At 40.7% G+C, this 22,134-nt stretch overlaps 1 protein-coding gene across 1 annotated transcript; it reads left to right on the forward strand.

Annotated features, from left to right (window-relative positions):
• The first annotated feature begins 482 nt into the window (after positions 1-482).
• On the forward strand, positions 483-21,275 carry LOC118371591 (myosin-7-like). Its single transcript, XM_035757115.2, has 40 exons — positions 483-538; positions 666-713; positions 2,115-2,323; positions 2,639-2,782; positions 2,874-3,030; positions 3,116-3,143; positions 3,236-3,341; positions 3,789-3,881; positions 4,275-4,338; positions 4,429-4,527; positions 4,980-5,083; positions 5,181-5,319; positions 5,421-5,539; positions 5,959-6,108; positions 6,206-6,376; positions 6,551-6,860; positions 6,971-7,044; positions 7,207-7,412; positions 7,513-7,636; positions 8,511-8,647; positions 8,738-8,993; positions 9,232-9,474; positions 9,561-9,737; positions 9,849-9,994; positions 10,072-10,162; positions 10,243-10,632; positions 10,712-10,838; positions 10,937-11,055; positions 11,145-11,341; positions 11,506-11,689; positions 17,928-18,093; positions 18,192-18,316; positions 18,402-18,710; positions 18,824-19,027; positions 19,382-19,678; positions 19,823-19,927; positions 20,037-20,132; positions 20,226-20,360; positions 20,648-20,696; positions 21,146-21,275. The coding sequence occupies exons 3-39, from the start codon at positions 2,123-2,125 to the stop codon at positions 20,666-20,668; spliced, it is 5,814 nt and encodes a 1,937-aa protein (XP_035613008.2). The 5' UTR covers positions 483-538; positions 666-713; positions 2,115-2,122; the 3' UTR covers positions 20,669-20,696; positions 21,146-21,275.
• The last annotated feature ends 859 nt before the right edge of the window (positions 21,276-22,134 follow it).

Raw genomic sequence — 22,134 nt, forward strand, 5'->3', positions numbered from 1 at the left:
TTGAGATTCTCTATGCTCAGCTTCAGTGAACATTAGAGGAGTCAAACTTATTCCAAACATCTCTGATGAATAAATAATATGTGATTAAGTAGGTCAATGATCATCTAACTGCATTATGCTGTACATCCAATTACACACCATTAAAATCCAGAAAAATGTAAATGACCAGCTGAATACAGGTTATGAAATTAAATTAGGATATTTTAACTTATTTTTCCTCATTTTGGGACTAATGGTACTGTAAAGACCTGCTGCTTGCTATTGTCGATCCAAACTACCTCACAATAACTAACTCAGAAGTAAAATGCTTTCAATGCATCCTCTGTCCACCCTGGAATAGCCTGTTACAACGAGCCTGATAGGTCAAAGAGGTATACACCTCTAGCCCCAAATACAGATCTTTTTAAATAAGCCGTCTAATTTATGTCATGACATAGCCCATCTCCATATATGGCTGAGTAACACTCTTTATAAAGAGAGATGGAGACCAGGGGGAGACAGACCAGGGGGAGACACAAGGACACAGGACATCCTGAAGGTAAACATATAAAGGCAGTCTGCTGAGGAGGGCAAAGATAATCATTATACGACCTAACAATAGTCATAACCACACATAGCTGGTCAGTTGACTGATATTTGTATTTGTATGTCTATTTCCTTTTCAGTTGAAATTATTTCCATCAAAACGTATCCAAAGGGGTAACCAACAACAGGTAAGAATCTTAATCTTGTAAAAAAAATAGGTTCTACAAGATGCCTCCTAGTGGTTTGAGTGAAGTCTTCAAATGTGTTTCATGTAAAAGTATAACAGCTTGCCACATTTGTAATGCAAACATGTTGGTGTCTGAACACATCAATCTAGGCAACCTTCACAGATGTACACACTTTTGTTGATGAGTTTTCCTTCAATGCACGAAATGCAGATGATCTCCGTGATTTATATAATTTCACTGAACAGACGGTTATATAAACAGTACTTTCATGTAGCATACATTTGGCCTGCTAACAGCCTAACCACTGAACAAGCAACATTATGGACTAACCGTTAAACTCCTGTTGCTACAGGATTATTTTGCTGTCTGTGACAATAGAGGTGAAATTAAGATCCTACATCTGTATATACTGTATAATATATCTCTCCTGTAAAGTAATTGGTTTCATCACTAACACAAGCGGTAAATATCAGCTACAGTGGACGTAGCTACTTTTGGCCTGCTGTGAAAGTCACATGATTTTGTTTATTTACAATGTGCTATTGGTTGGCTAACCTTGACATTGTTCAGATAAACTGTTATTAATCTATGACTCTAAATCTGGTAGCCTACTGCTGTTCTGCCTTGACCCTTGTGTCTATTTTAGGCTTATATTTTAAAGTTCTATTGTTCTGCCATGACCTATGATATGATACAATATATTACTCATATACAGTACACCTGTATACATACAGTAGTGATACTAGTATACCATTTTCCAATTAACTTAGGTCTTTGGTGGAAAATGTTTGGGATCAAATGTTTGATTTACATTATGCATTCCAAAAATGGTACCAGAGAGAAGTGAAATACAGCCCTGGTGCCCTAAAGGTGTTGATGTATTTAATATTCTTTAATATTAGTGCTTTACACTGATATTAGGTTATTACCACAATATGCACGGTTCCCTTTGTCATTAACAGAATAAAATGTAAAACTATCAAAATATGGTTTGATATTGTAAAAAATAATGTAAAGTATGAAGATCTAAATGGTTGTTCTTTCTTAAGTTTGAGAAACATTTATCATGAGAATCCTGGCATACAACACAACATGGCAACAGTGAGAGGACAGCCACATGTAAATCAGGAAGTTATGCTACATCTGCTTCTACATCTGCATTGCTGGCTGTTTGGGGTTTTTGGCTGGGTTTCTGTATAGCACTTTGTAAAAGGGCTTTATAAATAAATGTGACTGATAATTGAACTTAACAATTATAGATACACACATACCTGTATAGATTTAAGAATGGGGGATGCGTTGATGGCAGAGTTTGGGACTTCATTAACTCAAACCTTTTACTGTAATGTATGTAATATGTACATACTGTATGTATTCAATGCTCTGTTCCTGCCTTTACAGGTTTAAAAATGGGGGACAGTTTGATGGCAGAGTTTGGCGCCGCAGCTTCCTATCTGCGTAAATCAGACAAGGAGCGTATGGAATGCCAGACTAGACCCTTTGACATAAAGAGAGAGTGCTATGTGCCTGACCCTGAGGTAGAATACGTCAAGGCCACAATCACCAGCAGAGATGGGGCTAAAGTCACCGCTGATACGGAGTTTGGAAAGGTGAATATTTTGGTGAAGAACATTTCTGGAAAATCACAAAATAATACATTTTTCTACTACGTTAACTCCATGATTGATGAACTATTAGTTATAAACTGAATTGAGTTATGTGCTTTTTAAAATTACATTTTTTCTCCCAAGAGAAAATGAAAAAGCCGAATCCTAACATGAGATCTTTAACTTTCATGCAAATCAGGCATTACATGTAAATGTATAATTTGCAAAAATTCAACACTGTGTGTAATCAATCTCAAGTTAGGATTTGTCTCTACACCTTAAAATGTAACAAAACAGTTGAATTTGCTATTCTTTCAGACTGTTACTGTGAAGGAGGATGATGTCCACCCCCAGAACCCGCCAAAGTTTGATAAAATTGAGGACATGGCGATGTTCACCTTCCTGCACGAGCCCGCTGTGCTGTTTAACCTCAAAGAGCGTTATGCAGCCTGGATGATCTACGTAAGTAATGACCTGTCTGCTAATATCTCCACTAAATCAAACATTCATTCAAATGAATTAAACTAAATATACATCCCCTTGTCTTCCACAGACCTACTCAGGGCTGTTCTGTGTCACTGTCAACCCATACAAATGGCTGCCAGTGTACGATCAGTCTGTTGTCAATGCATACAGAGGCAAGAAGAGGACAGAAGCTCCACCTCACATCTTCTCCATCTCTGACAATGCCTACCAGTACATGTTGTCAGGTCAAATATAACTTTTCCTTTTCATCTATAGAAATCAAATGATATTTGGATAATGTCACATTTACTGATAATTCTCTTTCTACAGACAGGGAAAATCAGTCTGTCCTTATCACGTAAGTACATCAACCAAAGGTTATATCCATTTGAGACTATTACAAATTAAGAGAAATTCTGAGACATCAACATTTGTATTTTTAAATCCCAGTGGAGAATCCGGTGCTGGAAAGACTGTTAACACCAAGAGAGTCATCCAGTACTTCGCCAGCATTGCTGCTGTTGGCGGAAAGAAAAGTGCCGCGGAAGAAAAAAAGGTCAAATTTAATGCAAATGTGGAATACCGCTACTGCTAAATCATGTCCCACACAAAACATTTTTTATTTTATATTAATTTTTAATAATAATAATTGGGGATCATTTTCAGTGTAGACTTAAATTACTAAAACCAGATATAAAGTATGGAGAAAAGATAATGGAGCATAATATTTTTCAATATGATCATCTTTGAGAACTAACAATCACTCAAATAAAAACTATAGTCAGGAAGAACCTAAAATTCCCAAATTGTCATGGCATGTGGCCCACATTGATTGTCATGGCAAAATGTATAGAATTGCAGAATATTTACTTTGAAACTCTAAATCTGCATAATTTTCCAAACCAGCAACATTCTTCATGGTTGAATGAGCATATGTTGATGAAAAAAATGTTTTAGTTCATAAAGATCTTTATCGCAGCATTTTAACACTGTGTGGTTGTAGGGGACCCTGGAGGATCAAATCATCCAGGCCAATCCTGCCCTGGAGGCTTTTGGGAATGCCAAGACCATCAGGAATGACAACTCCTCCCGATTCGTAAGTTTGGTCTTGTTTGTTTGTCAAATATAATTTAAATCTTATCATACATGGTCATCTTATCTGTTATTGTCTGTGTTTGAATTTTATTATAATCTGAATTCTATTAGGATATAATTAGTAGATGTCATGACGTCAGCTAAACTTCCTCAGGTCCATCAGCTAATCTTTTGGGACTGTATGTGTGCAACAGTATTTGTTTTCTTTTAAATACTTTCAGTGTTTGATTGAGAACCAGATAGGTGGAATTTAAACTTGTAGGACTATTCCATCAGTTCCATTACACCATGCAAACTCAATCATGTGCACTTAAGGTATTCAAAAAGAAAACAAATACTACTTGAACCCTGATCTAATGTGATGATTAATTTCTGCTTTGAAAATAACTTACAGGGTAAATTCATCCGAATTCATTTTGGAGTCACTGGGAAGCTTTCGTCTGCTGACATTGAGACTTGTGAGTACAACACTCAATTTGCCCAGGCTTGAACAGATCTCTTTGACAGGAGACACATTAATACCAAAAGCACTTTTCCATACTGATCAGATCTTCTGGAGAAGTCACGTGTCACTTTCCAGCTCAAGGCTGAGAGAGACTATCACATCTTCTATCAGATCCTGTCACAACAGAAACCAGAACTTCTGGGTGAGTATTGAAACATCAAACTGAATAGGGTTGAGGTCAATTCTGGATTCAACTGAACATTTCGAGATTAAATCCAATGAAATTCTTATGACGCAGCACAGCCAGCTCAGTCAGTGTGTCACCCCTTTTGTCCCCACTGCAAAACTCATAACAGAATGGGATTTTTAACATTTTCTTTGTCAACGAGAAAGGTACAATTATTTAAATGCTTATTAAGCACAAAACACAAATATTCAATGCACACAAAACAATTTCCAGCTGAAGTTTTTCCAAACTTTATGACGCCAAATTTGTAGTCCTGGCTATTTATAATATTACTTTATTTTAAACAATGCCAATTTTCTAATTCACACCTATCCAAATACTATGTTATGTGTTGTGTTAGTATATTATGTTATGACCTATACCACAGCATGAACACAAATTAAACTGAGCTGTTCAATTCTTTTCAGAAATGCTACTCATCACCAGCAATCCCTATGACTATGCCTTCATCTCCCAAGGAGAGATTGCTGTAACTTCCATTAATGATTCAGATGAGCTAATGGCTACTGATGTGAGTAATATATCTATATATTGTATATGCAATAACATTTCACTTGTATCCAACCCTCTCTCCAATACAAAACAATGGCCTTTTATTTCGGAACTAGGATGCCTTTAATGTGCTTGGATTTGCCCAAGAAGAGATTAATGGCATTTATAAGCTGACTGGTGCCATCATGCACTACGGCAACATGAAGTTCAAGAATAAACAGCGGGAGGAGCAAGCAGAGGCAGATGGCACTGAGGGTGAGTGCTGAGGATTTAAAACCTCTCACTTCATTATGAAGTAGTGAAAATCTAAAATCAGTTGGATTGCCTCTACCAATCATAAAACATTGCCTTTCTAGATCTTGACAAAGCTGCATATCTGATGTGTCTGAACTCTGCTGACCTGGTCAAGGGGCTGTGTAACCCAAGGGTCAAAGTAGGAAATGAGTGGGTCACCAAAGGTCAGAATGTCAACCAGGTGAGTCTCCCAAAAAATTAAATAATATTCCAAATAAATCTTGTCTATGTTCATACCTGTAATTCCCGATTGAGCATGCTTTTTAGTCCAGAATGAGGCCAAGTGGCACAGCTGTCTAAGGCACTGCATCTCAGTGCTTGAGGCGTCACTACTGACACCCTGGTTCAAATCCAGGCTGTATCACAACCGGCCATGATTGGGAGTCCCATAGAGCGGCGTACAATTGGCACAGCGTCTTCCCGGTGAAGACCATCATTGTAAATAATAATGTGTTCTTAACTGACTTGCCTAGTTAAATAAAGGGAAAGAAATGTTTTACAACAAATTTCATATTTAATCTAATCTATGTCTAGGAAACTGTCCCTATGTGTTTATGTTGAGGCGATGTTTCGGTATTTTCTTTTCTCAATATTTTGTAGGTGTACTACTCTATTGGTGCACTGGCAAAGAAGATTTATGAGAACATGTTCCTTTGGATGGTGATAAGAATCAACCTTACTCTGGACACTAAGAACGCTCGTCAGCACTACATTGGTGTGCTGGACATTGCTGGCTTTGAGATCTTTGAGGTGAACGTTTGATGTACATTTGATAAAAAGGACACAAAACAATTCATCTATAACATTACAGCTGACAAAATAAAGTAACTGTGAACTTCTATTTCAGTTCAACACCTTTGAGCAGCTGTGCATCAACTTCACTAATGAGAAGCTGCAGCAGTTCTTCAACCACCACATGTTTGTGCTGGAGCAGGAAGAGTATAAGAAAGAGGGCATCGTCTGGGAGTTCATTGACTTTGGCATGGACTTGGCTGCCTGCATTGACCTCATTGAAAGGGTTGGTATCTTCAGTTGTGCAGTTGTTTATATGATGTATCCTAAGTAATCTTTGAGATTTCAAATATTACAAGGAGGGTCTTCATAAATGTGCTTCAATGACAAATTATTCTGATATTTATTCACAATGCTTTGCTCTTAACATTAATTAATTTGTATTCATTCCTTCCACTAGCCCATGGGTATCATGTCCATCCTTGAAGAGGAGTGCATGTTCCCCAAGGCCAGTGATTCTACATTCAAAGCTAAGCTGTATGATACGCATCTCGGCAAAAATGCATGTTTCCAGAAGCCTAGAATTGTTAAGGGTAAACCAGAGGCCCATTTCTCCATGGTTCACTATGCTGGCATTGTTGACTACAACATTGGTAACTGGCTGGTGAAGAACAAGGACCCCCTGAATGAGACTGTGGTTGGACTGTTCCAGAAGTCAAGTCTTAAGTTCCTGGCCAACCTCTTTGCAAACTATGCTGGTTCAGAAGCAGGTACTATGTGTTTATATCTGTAAAGACTACAACACACTCAAATAAATAATCCACAGTATATGATAGTAGTAATAAAAGTATATTTGAATAATTATTTCATTGTTATACAGCACCTGAAGAAAAAGCGGCTGGAGGAAAAAAGAAGAAAGGCTCTTCCTTCCAGACTGTGTCTGCATTGCACAGGGTAAATCTGAGCTTAAATCAATATATTTCTAACTAACAAATGTATTATGTTTGCACTATTTTTGAGATGGATTGGCATGTTAGCATTAAATGCTATGGTGACTCGTGAGGTACTTGGAGACTCATTCACTGATGGAAAATTCTACATTTGTCATACTGACAGGAGAACTTGGGTAAACTCATGACCAACTTGAGGTCTACTCACCCCCACTTTGTGCGTTGCATCATCCCCAACGAGACCAAGACTCCTGGGGCCATGGAGAATCCTCTGGTCATGCACCAGCTGCGCTGTAACGGTGTGCTGGAAGGCATCAGGATCTGCAGAAAGGGCTTCCCCAACAGAATCCTGTATGCTGACTTCAAACAAAGGTAAAAAATAATTATTAATTTCCTTTCCTAAATAAATTCAACTGTTTACCTATTCAGGTGTTCCATTTTTAAAGATAATTGCTTTCTGATTTAAATTCAGATACCGCATCCTCAATCCAAATGCTATCCCTGAGGGTCAGTTCATGGACAACATGAAGGCATCAGAAAAACTGTTGGGCTCTTTGGACATTGACCACACCCAGTACAGATTAGGACACACTAAGGTAAATTATCTAATGGTGCGTTCGTAACCAAGTAGGAAGTGGGAATTTACCACATACGACTCAGAAATACGACCCAGAAATGTCCACTTGAATGCCCATCCAACTGGGAAATGACCTCAAACAGCACTATCAGACAAAACATTATTTATAAAAATAAATATATTAATATGTTGAAAACTATATATTTTTTAAACGAGCATGATAGCTTTACTTTTAGTTTATGGATTACGCAGCTTGTTGGCATTAACCGCTCGCTGTTTCTCATCGAGTTCAAATCACGTGAATGCATCCACCTGCTGGTATTTATGACTTCACAAGTGGTAAATTCACACCTCCCACTTGGTAATGAAAGCAGCATAAATTGCAGGATGGAAAAGTAGCAGTAATTACGGGGTCTAAGCAGTATACTACCAATGCACCACCATCCAGCCAACCTGAACAATGCCTCTTGAAATAACTGCTAGTATATTACTGTTCATGCTTACCTCATGTCATCTGTCTGTAGGGCAAATGGGTCTAGTCAAGAAATACACATTTGTACTTGGTATAGGTCCAAAATGTAGTAGATTCAGATCTACGGAAAGCAATTGTGGCCAAACCGTTTGAGATGGACTTTCTATTTTTAAAGACCTTAAAATGTAGTAACTCTTGGTCAACATGCTGGGTCTGAAGTTATAAAACCTTATGCTGATAACAGGAAAAATGGTGGTCAACTTGTGCCATTTCCTTACAGAAGCAAGAAATCAGCAATCTAAACATGACTGCCACGTTTTGTAAATCTGGGGTACACCACATTCAGATGATTTAGAAAAATACAATCCTACCAAATACGAGAAGATCTAAGCACCACATTATGGCCTTTGTGTATCTTCAGGTGTTCTTCAAGGCTGGTCTCCTGGGTCTACTTGAGGAGATGAGAGACGATCGTCTCGCTCTTATCATCACTGCATTCCAGGCCAGATCACGTGGTCTACTTGCTAGAATTGAGTTCCAGAAAATGGTTGACCGCAGGTAGAAATTATATTAGCTTCAACTTTTGCAGAGGATATGTTAGGGGTGAGGAACAGTTGTATTAACCATATTTTATAAAAAATGTTGCAGGGATGCCTTGCTTGTGATCCAATGGAACATTCGTGCCTTCATGGGTGTCAAGAATTGGCCCTGGATGAAGCTGTACTTCAAGATCAAACCTCTGCTGAAGTCAGCAGAGACTGAGAAGGAGATGGCCAACATGAAGGAAGAATTCCTGAAGCTTAAAGAGGCTTATGCTAAATCTGAAGCTCGTAGAAAGGAACTGGAAGAGAAGATGGTCTCCCTTCTCCAAGAGAAGAATGACCTGCAGCTCGCTGTCCAAACTGTGAGTAATATTAACTGCACTGCAGTTACTTTGCTGCAGTCACATATTGGGTCAAAATGGCTTTTCTAGTTAGCTTTAAGCTAAGAGCTAACAAGAGAAATGGAAAACAGAGAGAAAGAGACATTATTTTCTACATTTATACAGACAATCAGTGGAGAATTTGTCAATCATTTGTAGTGTCCAAATATTTTGCCTCCAAACTTCTGAGCATTGAAGAATTTGATATACTTCTTGACAGCAAGAAGACACTATTGTTGATGCTGAAGAGAGATGTGAGGGTCTGATCAAAAGCAAAATCCAGCTTGAGGCCAAAGCAAAAGAGCTGACAGAAAGACTGGAGGATGAGGAGGAGATGAATTCAGAGCTAACTGCTAAGAAGAGGAAGCTGGAGGATGAGTGCTCAGAACTCAAGAAGGACATTGATGATCTGGAGCTCACTCTGGCTAAAGTGGAGAAGGAAAAGCATGCCACAGAGAACAAGGTAATGGTTTATCTTTATTCTTGTGTTGTTACAACTCAAATTAATACGTTTGGAGGAAGTGTAATGGCAATGTTCTGTTTCCTTAGGTTAAAAACCTGACTGAGGAGATGGCAGCTCTGGATGAAATCATTGCCAAGCTGACCAAGGAGAAGAAGGCTCTGCAGGAAGCTCATCAGCAAACGCTGGATGACTTGCAGAGTGAGGAGGACAAAGTCAACACGCTGACCAAGGCCAAAGCCAAACTGGAACAGCATGTTGATGATGTGCGTATCAAATAGGAATTCATAAAAATTACAACAAAATGTGTTATATCCTAAAAAATACGCTACAGTAAATTGGTTACTCTGAATATTGTTCAATATATATTTTATCAGCTTGAAGGGTCTCTGGAGCAAGAGAAGAAAGTGAGAATGGACCTTGAGAGAGCCAAGAGAAAGCTGGAAGGAGACTTGAAGTTGACCCAGGAGAGCCTAATGGACCTGGAGAATGACAAGCAGCAGATGGAGGAGAGAATGAAGAAGTAGGATCACAGGTCAAAAAGTGCTTACAAAGTGTTATTCAATAGCGAAAACAAAACAATCATATTCTTCTCAACAGGAAGGACTTTGAGATGAGCCAACTCAACAGCAAGATTGAGGATGAGCAGGCCATGGGTGCCCAGCTTCAGAAAAAACTGAAGGAGCTGCAGGTAATTCAAGAAAATTGTTAAAACGCTTCACTTGTTAAAGTAACATTTTTACTAGATAATTTGAATTCCTACCACTTCAGGCCCGCATTGAGGAATTAGAGGAAGAGCTGGAGGCTGAAAGAGCTGCCCGTGCCAAGGTGGAGAAACAGAGGGCAGACTTGTCCAGAGAGCTAGAAGAGATCAGTGAGAGGCTGGAGGAGGCTGGTGGAGCCACTGCTGCCCAGATTGAGATGAACAAGAAGAGGGAGGCTGAGTTCCAGAAGGTGCGCAGAGACCTTGAAGAGGCTACCCTGCAGCATGAGACTACAGCTGCCACTCTGAGGAAGAAAAATGCTGACAGTGTAGCTGACCTGGGAGAACAGATTGACAACCTTCAGAGAGTGAAGCAGAAGCTGGAGAAAGAGAAGAGTGAGCTCAGGCTGGAGCTGGATGATGTGGTCTCCAACATGGAGCAGATGGTGAAGTCCAAAGTATGTGGTACCATTGATCAATCTATAAACTATATGCTTCTTGTCGCTGTTCTGTATTTCAAAAACAAATCTTTTTTAGACAAACTTCGAGAAAATGTGTCGCACTCTGGAGGACCAGATGAGTGAATACAGGACAAAAGCTGAGGAAGGACAGCGATCCATCAATGATTTCACAATGCAGAAAGCAAAGCTTCAAACTGAGAATGGTATATTAACTAAAAACCTGAACATTCACATGAACAGCCACAATAAATAACCTGATTAAGTAATATAATTTAAAATAATTTGAATTGCATGAAAACAGGTGAATTTGCCAGACAGTTGGAAGAGAAGGACTCTCTGGTCTCTCAACTGACCAGAGGTAAGCAGTCCAACGTTCAGCAGATTGAAGACCTAAAGAGACAATTGGAGGAGGAAGTCAAGGTATTTATACAAAGCATGCAGTGTCTCTTATCTAACTACATTCATCTTCAGGCATAATCACATATCCTTTTTTTAAATGTCCTTACCAGGCCAAGAACGCACTTGCCCATGCAGTGCAGTCTGCTCGCCATGACTCAGATCTGTTGAGGGAGCAGTATGAGGAGGAGCAGGAGGCCAAGTCCGAGCTGCAGCGTGGCATGTCCAAGGCTAATGCTGAGGTGGCTCAGTGGAGAACCAAGTATGAAACTGATGCCATCCAGAAGACTGAGGAGCTTGAGGACGCAAAGTAAGGATGTTTTATTACTTTCTCTTACTTTTCAGGCTATTGAACCTTGGCTGAAAGAGCGATACACAAATGTACATGATGAAGAATACATTGATTACCTGTTACACAACCATTATATATTAGACAGCTGTTTAGAAAAGTGTTTCTCATTCATGCCAATCTAGGAAAAAGCTGGCTCAGCGACTGCAGGATGCAGAGGAAGCTGTGGAAGCTGTAAATGCTAAATGTTCATCCCTGGAGAAGACTAAACACAGACTCCAGAATGAGATTGAAGATCTCATGGTGGATGTGGAGAGATCTAATGCAGCTGCTGCCTCTCTGGACAAGAAGCAAAGGAACTTTGACAAGGTAAGAAAAACACGTACCGAATACCCAAGTCCTATGAGCCTTCATTATAGTACATGAGGGGCGGCAGTTCAGTGGTTTTCAAATGGTACATTTTTGGAACACTCACTCATAAACATGTCCTTTGGAATGCACATGGAATTTTGAGTTGGTGGTGCTTCCAGAAAGTATTCATACCACTTGATGTATTCCACATTTAGTTGTTTTACAGCCTGAATTCAAAAGGAATGAATAAAACATATTTTAAAAATCACCCATCTACACACACTACCCCATAATAACAAAGTGAAAATGTCAAATAAAATCTAATTTCATTGGTCACATACACATATTTAGCAGATGTTAATGCAGGTATAGAGACATCCTCGTGTTCCTGGCTCCAATAGTGCAGAAGTATCTAACAATTCACAATAATACATACAAATCTAAAAGTAAAATTATGTAATTAAGAAATATATAAATATTAGGACGGGCAATGTAGGAGTGGCATTGACTAAAATACAGTAGAATAGAATACAGTATATACATATGAGATGAGTAAAGCAGTATGTAAACATTATTAAATTGACTAGTGTTCCATCATTAAAGTGACCAGTGATTCCATGTGTATGTATATACTTTAGGGCAGCAGCCTCTAAGGTGCAGGGTTGAGTAACCAGGTGGTAGCCGGTTAGTTATGGCTATTTAATAATCTGATGGCCTTGGGATAGAAGCAGTTTTTCAGTCTCTCTGTCCCAGCTATGATGCACCTGTACTGACCTCGCCTTCTGGATGATAGCGTGGTGAACAGGCCGTGGCTCGGGTGGTTGATATCCTGGATTATCTGTTTGGCCTTCCTATGACATCGGGTGCTGTAGATGTCCTGGTCAGGTAGTGTGCCCCAGGTGATGCGTTGGGCAGACCGCACCACCTTCTGGAAAGCCCTGCGAGAGGTGCAGTTGCCCTACCAGGCAGTGAAACAGACTGACAGGATGCTCTCAATTGTGCATCTGTAACAAAAATTGAGATTCTTAGAGGCCAAGAAAAATGTATTCAGCCTCATAAGGTTGAAGAGGTGTTGTTGTGTCTTCTTCACCACACGGTCTAATAACAAAGTGAAAACATGTTTCCAGAAATCTTTGCAAAATGTATTGAAAATGAAATACAGAAATATCTCCTTTAAATAAGTATTTAGAACCTTGAGTCAATACCTTGTGGAAGTACCTTTGGCAGGGATTACAGCTGTGAGTCTTTCTGGGTAAGTCCAAGAGCTTTCCACACCTGGATTGTGCAACATTTGCCCATTATTGTTTTAAAATTCTTCAAGCGCTGTCAATTCGTTGTTGATCATTGTGAGACAACCATTTTCAGGTCTTGCTATAGATTTTCAAGTTGATTTAAGTAAAAACTGTAACTCGGCCACTCTGGAACATTCACTGTCTTCTTGGTAAGCAACTCCACTGTAGATTTGGCTTTGTGTTTTATTGGCCTGCTGAAAGGTGATTTCATCTTCCTCTAGGATTTTGTCTGTGCTTAGTTCCAATCCGTTTCATTTTTATCCCCCCCAAAACCCCCAGTCCTTAATGATTACAACCATATCCATAACATGATGCAGCCACCACTTTGCTTGAAGATATGGAGAGTGGTACTCAGTAATGTGTTCTATTGGATTTGCCCCAAACATAACACTTCAGGAAAAAAAGTTAAGTGCTTTGCCATATTTATTACAGTATTACTTTACTGCCTTGTTGCAAACAGGATGCATGTTTTGGAGTGTTATTCTGTACAGTCTTCCTTCTTTTAACTCTGCCATATTAGTTAGTATTGTGGAGTAAGTACAATGTTGTTGATCCATTGTCAGTTTTCTCCTATCACAGGCGTTAAACTCTAACTGTTTTAAAGTCACCATTGGCCTCACGGTGAAATCCCTTGGCGGTTTCCTTCCTCTCAGGCAACTGCTTTAGGAAAGATGTTTGTATCTTTGTAGTGACTGGGTGTATTGATACACGTGAATAACTTCATCATGCTCAAAGAGATATTCGATGTCTGCTTTTTGTATTTGTAACCATCTACCAATGGGTGCCCTTCTTTGCGAGGCATTGGAAAACTTCCCTAGTCTTTGTGGTTGAATCGGTTTGAAATTGACTGCTGCACTGAGGGAACCTTACATATAATTGTATGTGTGGGGTAAAAAGATGAGGTAGTGATAAAAAAATCCTGTTAAAAACTATTATTGCACACATGCAAATTATTATGTGACTTGTTATGCACATTTTTACTCCTGAACTTATTTAGGCTTGCCATAACAAAGGGTTGAATACTTATTGACCCAAGACAGCTTTTAATTTTTAATGAATTTATACACATTTTGTGAAACATAATTCCACTTTGACAGTACGGTGTATTGTGTTTAGGTCAATTACAACCCCCCCCCCCCCAAAATCGCAATTGAATCCATTTGAATTTCAAAGTCATTTGTATAATTTTACTTCGCCTTGTGAGAAACCATTAGCACAGGCAAGTTTGATTATGCTTAGCTGTGTATCATAGCCTCTGCCATAGAAACAGGCAGAGTATAGTTTTGTATCCGTGGTTGCACCTTTACAATGCAGAAAAACCGTTCTACTCTCACCCAATCCAATTTTAATCTAAATACCTAATTTACAGAGAGAAACAAAATATTTATAGCATGGATTCGCTTGAAGCTCTTAAAGGGGTACATGCAAATTAATCTTAATGAATAAGTGACTATGAAAATATATTAAATAAATACTATTTCATCTATAAAAACCTTTGTCACAGAAAATAGATGATTAGTAGTATGGATCAGATGAGATGGAGGTCATTAATAGGGACATTTTTGTTGTGCTGCAGATTTTATGTACTGCATATTTATATTTTTACCCCCTTTTTCTCCCCAATTTTGTGTTATCCAATTGCGATCTTGTCTCATGGCTGCAACTTCCCAATGGGCTCAGGAGAGGCGATGGTAGAGTCATGCATCCTCTGAAACATAACCCGCCAAACAACGCTTCTTAACACCTGCTCTCTTAACCTGGAAGCCAGGGCCATCAAAGCCACCTCCTCCTCTCGTCCATGGTACGTCTTCAACAGGTTTATGTGATAGAGTTGGACCTTCTTCCTCCTGTCAGCTTGCTTGATGAGGTAATTGACCGGTGAGACCCTTTTCATTACCTCGTAGGGCCCTCTCCACTGCGCCAGCAAATGATGTTCAGACGTGGGCACGAGCACCATCACTTTCTCTCCCACGGTGAACTCACGGGGGGTTGCGGACTTATCATAGGCCCGGCCTTGGGTCCTTTGTGCCTTCTCCATATGCTCCTTGACTATGGGCCACACTGCTGACAGGCGGTCTCTCATCAGGGTAATATGTTCTATTGTGGATCGAAAGGGGCATGGTTGGGTCTCCTAGGTCTCCTTGGCTAAGTCGAGGATCCCTCGACAGGGTCTGCCATAGAGCATTTCAAACGGAGAGAATCCAGTAGATGCCTGGGGTACTTCTCGCAGGGCAAACATTAAGTGTGGGAGAAGCATGTCCCAGTTTTTCCCGTCTCGGGACACCACTCTTCTCAACATGCTATTAATCGATTTGTTCAAGCGTTCACACAACCCGTCTGTTTGAGGGTGGAATATGCTTGTACATATCTGTTGAACCTGTTATAACCGACACAAGTCCTTCATCAACCGGGACATAAATGGGGTTCCCTGATCGGTTAAGATCGTCTTGGGGAGGCCCACACGGGAGAACATCATGAATAACTCCTTGGCAATTCCCTTTGACGACATGTTACGCAGGGGTATGGCCTCCGGGAACTTGGTAGCGTAATCTATAACCACTAGAATGTACTCGTGTCCTCTGCCGGATTTTGGGAGGGGTCCTACGAGGTCCATAGCTATGCGTTCAAAGGGGGAGAGGAATCAAAGGGTTATGTAGGTGTGGCCATGGAAGCTGTACGTTGACATTGATCACACGTCCTACAATACCTGGCCACATCCCGGGTGACCCGGGACCAATAGAATCTCTGCACGATTCTGTCAATAGTCTTGTCTCGTGCCAGGTGTCCTCCTAGGACGTGGGAATGGGCTAACTGTAGAACTGTATCCCTGTATGGTCTAATCACCATTAGTAATTCCTGGTTTTCCCCCCTTCATCGTACAACCCAGTAAAAGAGACCCCGCCTGATTGCATAGTAAGGAAGAGGGGGCTCACCTGATCCGTCGACGTTCCTCCTGTCGATCACCTTCACCTTCCTCATGGCCTCCCTTAGGTCTGGGTTTCTATGCTGCGAGGTGCCGAACTGTCCCTTTAATTCCTGGGGCAGATCGACCTCAGTAGAGGGATGTGGAGGTTGTTGCCCATTCCCATCAGGGGTGACCGAGGAGAATCCCTTCTAGGTTCCCTCCTTGGATGGAGCTTCAAATATATCCCTTTGTGCCTGGTTGCTCCTTCCTTCCTGCGTTGTGTATAACCCTTCACAGGTGTCTTCATCGTGGTTTCCTGGAATATCTGTCGTAAACGTTGGGTCGCTATTTCTTCCTCTGCTGCAGAGGACGAGGACGCGGCTATGTCTCCTTCTAGGACTACTACCTCGGGCTTGGATTTTCTCTTCTTTCCTGTCCCCCTTCTTCCCGTGCATAATGTCATCTGCCGAAGCTCCTTATATAGGTGACAGTCTCTCCCGATCAATAATGGCACCTTCAGCTGGGGCACTTTCCCTGTACACCTTCCTTTTGGAGTGAGAATAGGCAGATTCACAGTGGGGTAATAGTGGGTGTCTCCATGGATACAGGATACGGCTACTTTGTCTGGTAGCAGTGTTGCGGAGGTCACCATCCGCTCCTCTACTAACGTAACCATACTTCCCGAGTCGAGAATGGCTACCACATCAAACCGGAATCTCTGGGGCTATTTCTGCTAACCAACAGTGTTGATCCTGCCCCCTCAAAACAGGATGTGTGGGGGTAGGCAGTGATGACTCCGTGACCATGGGCTCGTCCTTGCTAGGACATTGTGGGGCATAATGGTCGGGACACTGACATTTATAACACCGACCCTGCTGTGTGGTGGCTGACTTCTCCCACCTCCGGAGGGGGTTTGGACGTTTCGGTGGCGGACGTGCCGGGGTGAGTCGTGGTACGGGATTGGAAGAATCCTTCCATTCTTCCTTGTCACTTTTGAACAACTCCCCTGTACCGATATGTTTCCACCGCCTGGGCTATGTCGTCGGCTGACAACGGGTTGGCTTGCCCCACAACCCTTTTTAAGTCACTGGGTAATTCCCTCAATATCTTGTCCACTACGAGGGTCTCTATTAAATGTCCTCCTCCCTTTCCAGGTTCTAGCCACTGTTTCGTCAGTCGTATTAATGCGAAGATCTGGGCACGGACGGGTTGATCAGCTGTATAGGTCCATTGATGGAACTTTACGGCCCTACCTCTGGCAGTCAACTGGTACCGGGACAGGATCTCGGTTTTTAGTCACCCATAGTCCGCAGCTTCGCGGGCATCCAGGTCAAAATAGGCTTCCTGAGCCACCCTGGTAAAAAGAGGGGCTAATGTGCTCACCCATTCTGTGGGCGGCCACTCTTCCAAGGTGGCCGTCCTTTCGAAGGTCATGAGGAAGGCCTCAATATCATCCTCCTTGGAGAGACGAGGTAAGATGGCGTGAGCAGCCGCTCTTAGCTCAATTCTTGTAACTACCCATCCCGGATCCGGGAGCGTTGTCATCAACTACAGTAATTAGCATAACGCAACGGACAAAAAATATGTTCTAGAAAATATTCATAATCATGAAATATAGTGAAACACAGCTTAGCCTTTTGTTAATCACCCTGTCATCTCAGATTTTGAAATTATGCTTAACAGCCAAAGCAAGACAAGCATTTGTGTAAGTTTATCGATAGCCTAGCATAGCATTATGCCTAGCTAGCAGCAGGCAACCTGGTCACGAAAATCAGAAAAGCAATCAAATTAAATCATTTGGGCTATGTCGTCGGCTGACAACCTTCCAGAGATAGTTCTTCCCCCCTCTCTGCTGGTTCCATACTCTCTCTTATAGGGGAAGGAGAATATGTCATTAGTACCGTCAGCTGTGCTTAATTGCCTCTGGTTACCTTGTCTCCCATGCCTTGTTGGGCTACTATCCGTGAGACGAGCCTGCCCTCTCGTGGTCCTTCCACATATATTTTATCTTAATCATACACTGTATTCAAACCACTTAAAACACCTGTATGACTTTCAGGTCCTAGCTGAGTGGAAGCAGAAGTTTGAGGAGTCGCAGACTGAGCTGGAGAGCTCCCAGAAAGAGGCCAGATCTCTCAGCACTGAGCTCTTCAAACTCAAGAACTCTTATGAGGAGTCTCTGGATCATCTTGAGACCATGAAGAGGGAGAACAAGAACCTCCAAGGTCAGAGCATAAGAATGAATAGCCTATAAAACTTAGTCAATAAAATATCGATATGTTATAGAGAAAAGATTCTGATGTACAACTATATTTTTCCACAGAGGAAATTTCTGACCTGACTGAGCAGCTTGGTGAAGGAGGAAAGAGCATCCATGAACTGGAGAAGATCCGTAAACAGCTGGAGCAGGAGAAGTCTGAGATACAGTCTGCTCTAGAGGAAGCTGAGGTGAGAATAGAAAACATTTACAGATAGTGAAAGTGCCAACATTGAATTAAGATTGTACAAACAATGGGTGGCTGTGTTCTCATAGGCCTCCCTAGAGCATGAGGAAGGGAAGATCCTGAGAGCTCAGCTGGAGTTCAATCAGGTGAAAGCTGACATTGAACGGAAGCTGGTGGAGAAGGATGAGGAAATGGAGATGAATAAGAGGAACCAGCAGAGAGTTGTGGATACCCTGCAAAGCTCCCTGGAGTCAGAGACTCGCAGCAGGAATGAAGCTCTCAGGCTGAAGAAGAAGATGGAGGGAGATCTCAATGAGATGGAGATCCAGCTCAGCCAGGCCAACAGGCAGGCATCAGAGGCCCAGAAGCAACTTAAGGGTCTCCATTCCCATCTGAAGGTATTACTTCCACACCACTGAATTAAAAACATTGCTTGTGCCTTTGGATAAAACCAAAACACACTGTGAAACAATACACATAAATATAGTCAAATCATTGATTCTTTCTACAGGATTCTCAACTGCAGCTGGATGATGCTCTTCGTAGCAATGATGACCTGAAGGAGAACATTGCCATTGTGGAGAGACGGAACAACCTGATGCAGGCTGAACTGGATGAGCTAAGAGCCCTGGTGGAGCAGACTGAGAGAGGCCGCAAACTAGCTGAGCAGGAACTGCTGGATGTTAGTGAGAGAGTTCAGCTGCTCCACTCACAGGTAAGACAGTAATATAGAACAATTTGTTTTCTCCTTAAAGATTAATGGTGAAACTGACACGTCTGTTTGCGATATTACAACAACAAATAAGTTACTGCAAATGAACAACACTGTTTTTTCCCTTTGGACGTCATTGCAAGCACAATAAAACAGCAGAAAATGTACTGTACAATGTTGTGCAACGCTCCTCACCTCTGCTTTGTCAAAAAAACAAAACAATAACAATGGTGTTTGGAAGGACAGTGTCACTGTTTCCCCCACTACGGATTCCATCTTTAAATATCTGCTACTTGAGGTACGTATAGGTAATATAAACATCATTTGTCATATATATATATATATATATGTGTGTAGAACACCAGCCTACTGAGCCAGAAGAAGAAGCTCGAGGGCGACACATCCCAGCTTCAGAATGAAGTGGAGGAGGCTGTGCAGGAGTGTAGAAATGCTGAGGAAAAGGCCAAGAAGGCCATTACTGATGCTGCCATGATGGCAGAAGAGCTGAAGAAGGAGCAGGACACCAGTGCTCACCTGGAGCGCATGAAAAAGAACATGGAGCAGACCATCAAGGACCTGCAGCACCGCCTGGATGAAGCTGAACAAATCGCCATGAAGGGGGGCAAGAAGCAGATCCAGAAGCTGGAGGCCAGAGTAAGTGTCTAAGCTACATTCTCTTCTATTAATTCAATGTCACAATTCATATTTATAGTCATATTTGTAGTTATAAAATTAAAAGTAGTGGTTACTATCAAAATAAATGTAAATGTTGTGTTAACATCGATCATATCTTTCTAGGTGAGAGAGCTAGAGACTGAAGTGGAACTGGAGCAAAGGAGGAGCAGTGATTCTGTGAAAGGAGTCCGTAAATATGAGAGACGCATCAAGGAGCTCACATACCAGGTACATTATATACTTTAACTTGACAATGCACAATTACATTAACATGCTCAGAATGAAATGTAAGATATATCTACTGCATTACTATTTCTTCCCTTCTTTTTGTGTGCAGACTGAGGAAGACCGTAAGAATTTGAGCCGCCTGCAGGACCTGGTGGACAAACTGCAGCTGAAGGTCAAATCCTACAAGAGAACTTCAGAGGAGGCTGTAAGTAACCTTCTATCATCCAACTGATGCATCTGTAATTCTCAAATAATTGTGTTTGCTATAAATTTAGATCATATTTAACATTTTTCACAGGAGGAACAAGCCAATGCCAATTTGGGCAAGTTCCGTAAGATTCAGCATGAACTGGATGAGGCAGAAGAGAGGGCTGATATTGCTGAGTCTCAGGTCAACAAGATGAGAGCCAAGAGTCGTGATGCCAGTTCCAAGGTACGTGAAGTTGCTGTTTCAATTTAATGTATGGGAAAGCCTAAACTTTGTGGTATCTTGGACTGTTTAATGGTCATTTGGATGCTCGATATTAACTCATTGATTCCTGAAGAAAACAAGTAATACATGGATCATCTGTTACATTGTTACCAAGTAACTATACATTCCTGTTGAAGTTCCACATGGTACAATTTCAACCAGAGTACACAATATTTGGTAGTAAAATGTTTTTCGGTACACAGTCAAATTTAAATGTTCTGGTAATCAATCTATCTTCTCTGTCACAGAAAGGAAAGGATGAGGAGTGAGGCCAAGAGTTGTGATGCTGGCTCCCAGGTCAGTTCTTTCAATCAGATGAATTATATTGGTTATAATTTGCAAACTCAAATCATGTATGACGACAGCCCCAACCTTAATTGCTTTTTAAGTATTTGATCTCCAATAAACATACTATCATTCATATTATTGTGCCCTGTCATGGGTTAAAAAAAATCTTCAAAAGCATGACAAATTTTAGTTTCAGTTGGTGAGTTACTGTGTGATGGCAAGTAACACATTTATATTTATTGTGATAAATGCCAGACATCTTTGCTTATTTAAATATTTTTGTGGAATCTTTCATTTACTAGTAGACAGAGTTGGTGTAATTCATGATATTTATATTGTATTCTATACACTCAAACAAGGAGACCCATCGTTTAATATATAGTTGACAACGCACAGAATATTGTAAGAATGTTTTTAGTGTTTATTACATTTTAACCTTCATCGATCTTCTGTCACAGAAAGGACATGATGAAGAGTGAAGCTCTCGGATGGACCTTTCTGAAAATCTCCTGACTGTAGTGCTTTAGTTGTTTCTCTATTCTCCATGTAACATGAGCAGAATAAAGAATAAAGTCAAGTTAAACAGCCCTTCTGTGTATTGCTTGATTCTATTATGAACAGGTATGGAATCCACTATTATTCAACAAAATTAAGTTAACACTGGTTTTGTCACGCCTTGGTCATTGTATTTTGTGTTTTTGGTATATGTTTGGGTAGGCCAGGGTGTGACATGGGTTTATATGTTGTGTTTCATATTGGGGTTTGTATTAATTGGGACTGTGTATGATTAGGGGTGTGTCTAGTTAGGCTTGGCTGCCTAGGGCGATTCTCAATTGGAGTCAGGTGATTCTTGTTGTCTCGGATTGGGAACCGTATTTAGGTAGCCTGAGTGCGCTTTGTATTTCGTGGGTGTTTGTTCCTGTCTCTGTGTTGTAGTCACCAGATAGGCTGTAATTAGTTTCACGTTTCGTTTGTTGTTTTCGTATTCAGTTATTTCATGTACCACGATATATTTCATTAAAGTCATGAGTAACCTACACGCTGCATTTCGGTCTGACTCTCTTCTTACGACAGACGAACATCGTTACAGGTTTTCATAATATACTGGTAACTTACCTCACAAGGAATCATGAAGACAGACAAACATCTCTCACTTTTGTGTCTGGGGTGCTTCTGAGCCAAATTGGGTCCCCTAAATGAACAGAAATATTTTAAAAAAACAACAACTAATTATACAAAGTGAAACACCTGCCAATACCAATGAGCAAATCATATTTTGTTGGCATAAAACTAAGGATTTGTGTGGTTTAATTAGAAATGGATTATTATTATTAAATCATATATGCAGGTGAACCAACATTAAAGACAATATTCAATCAAAAATGTGATATTAGCAAATAAACTATTGTAGCTTTTATTTATTATCCGCTAACAAACCTACCCTGGA

The sequence above is a fragment of the Oncorhynchus keta genome, chromosome 4 (assembly GCF_023373465.1).
Source record: "Oncorhynchus keta strain PuntledgeMale-10-30-2019 chromosome 4, Oket_V2, whole genome shotgun sequence".
NCBI lineage: Eukaryota > Metazoa > Chordata > Actinopteri > Salmoniformes > Salmonidae > Oncorhynchus > Oncorhynchus keta.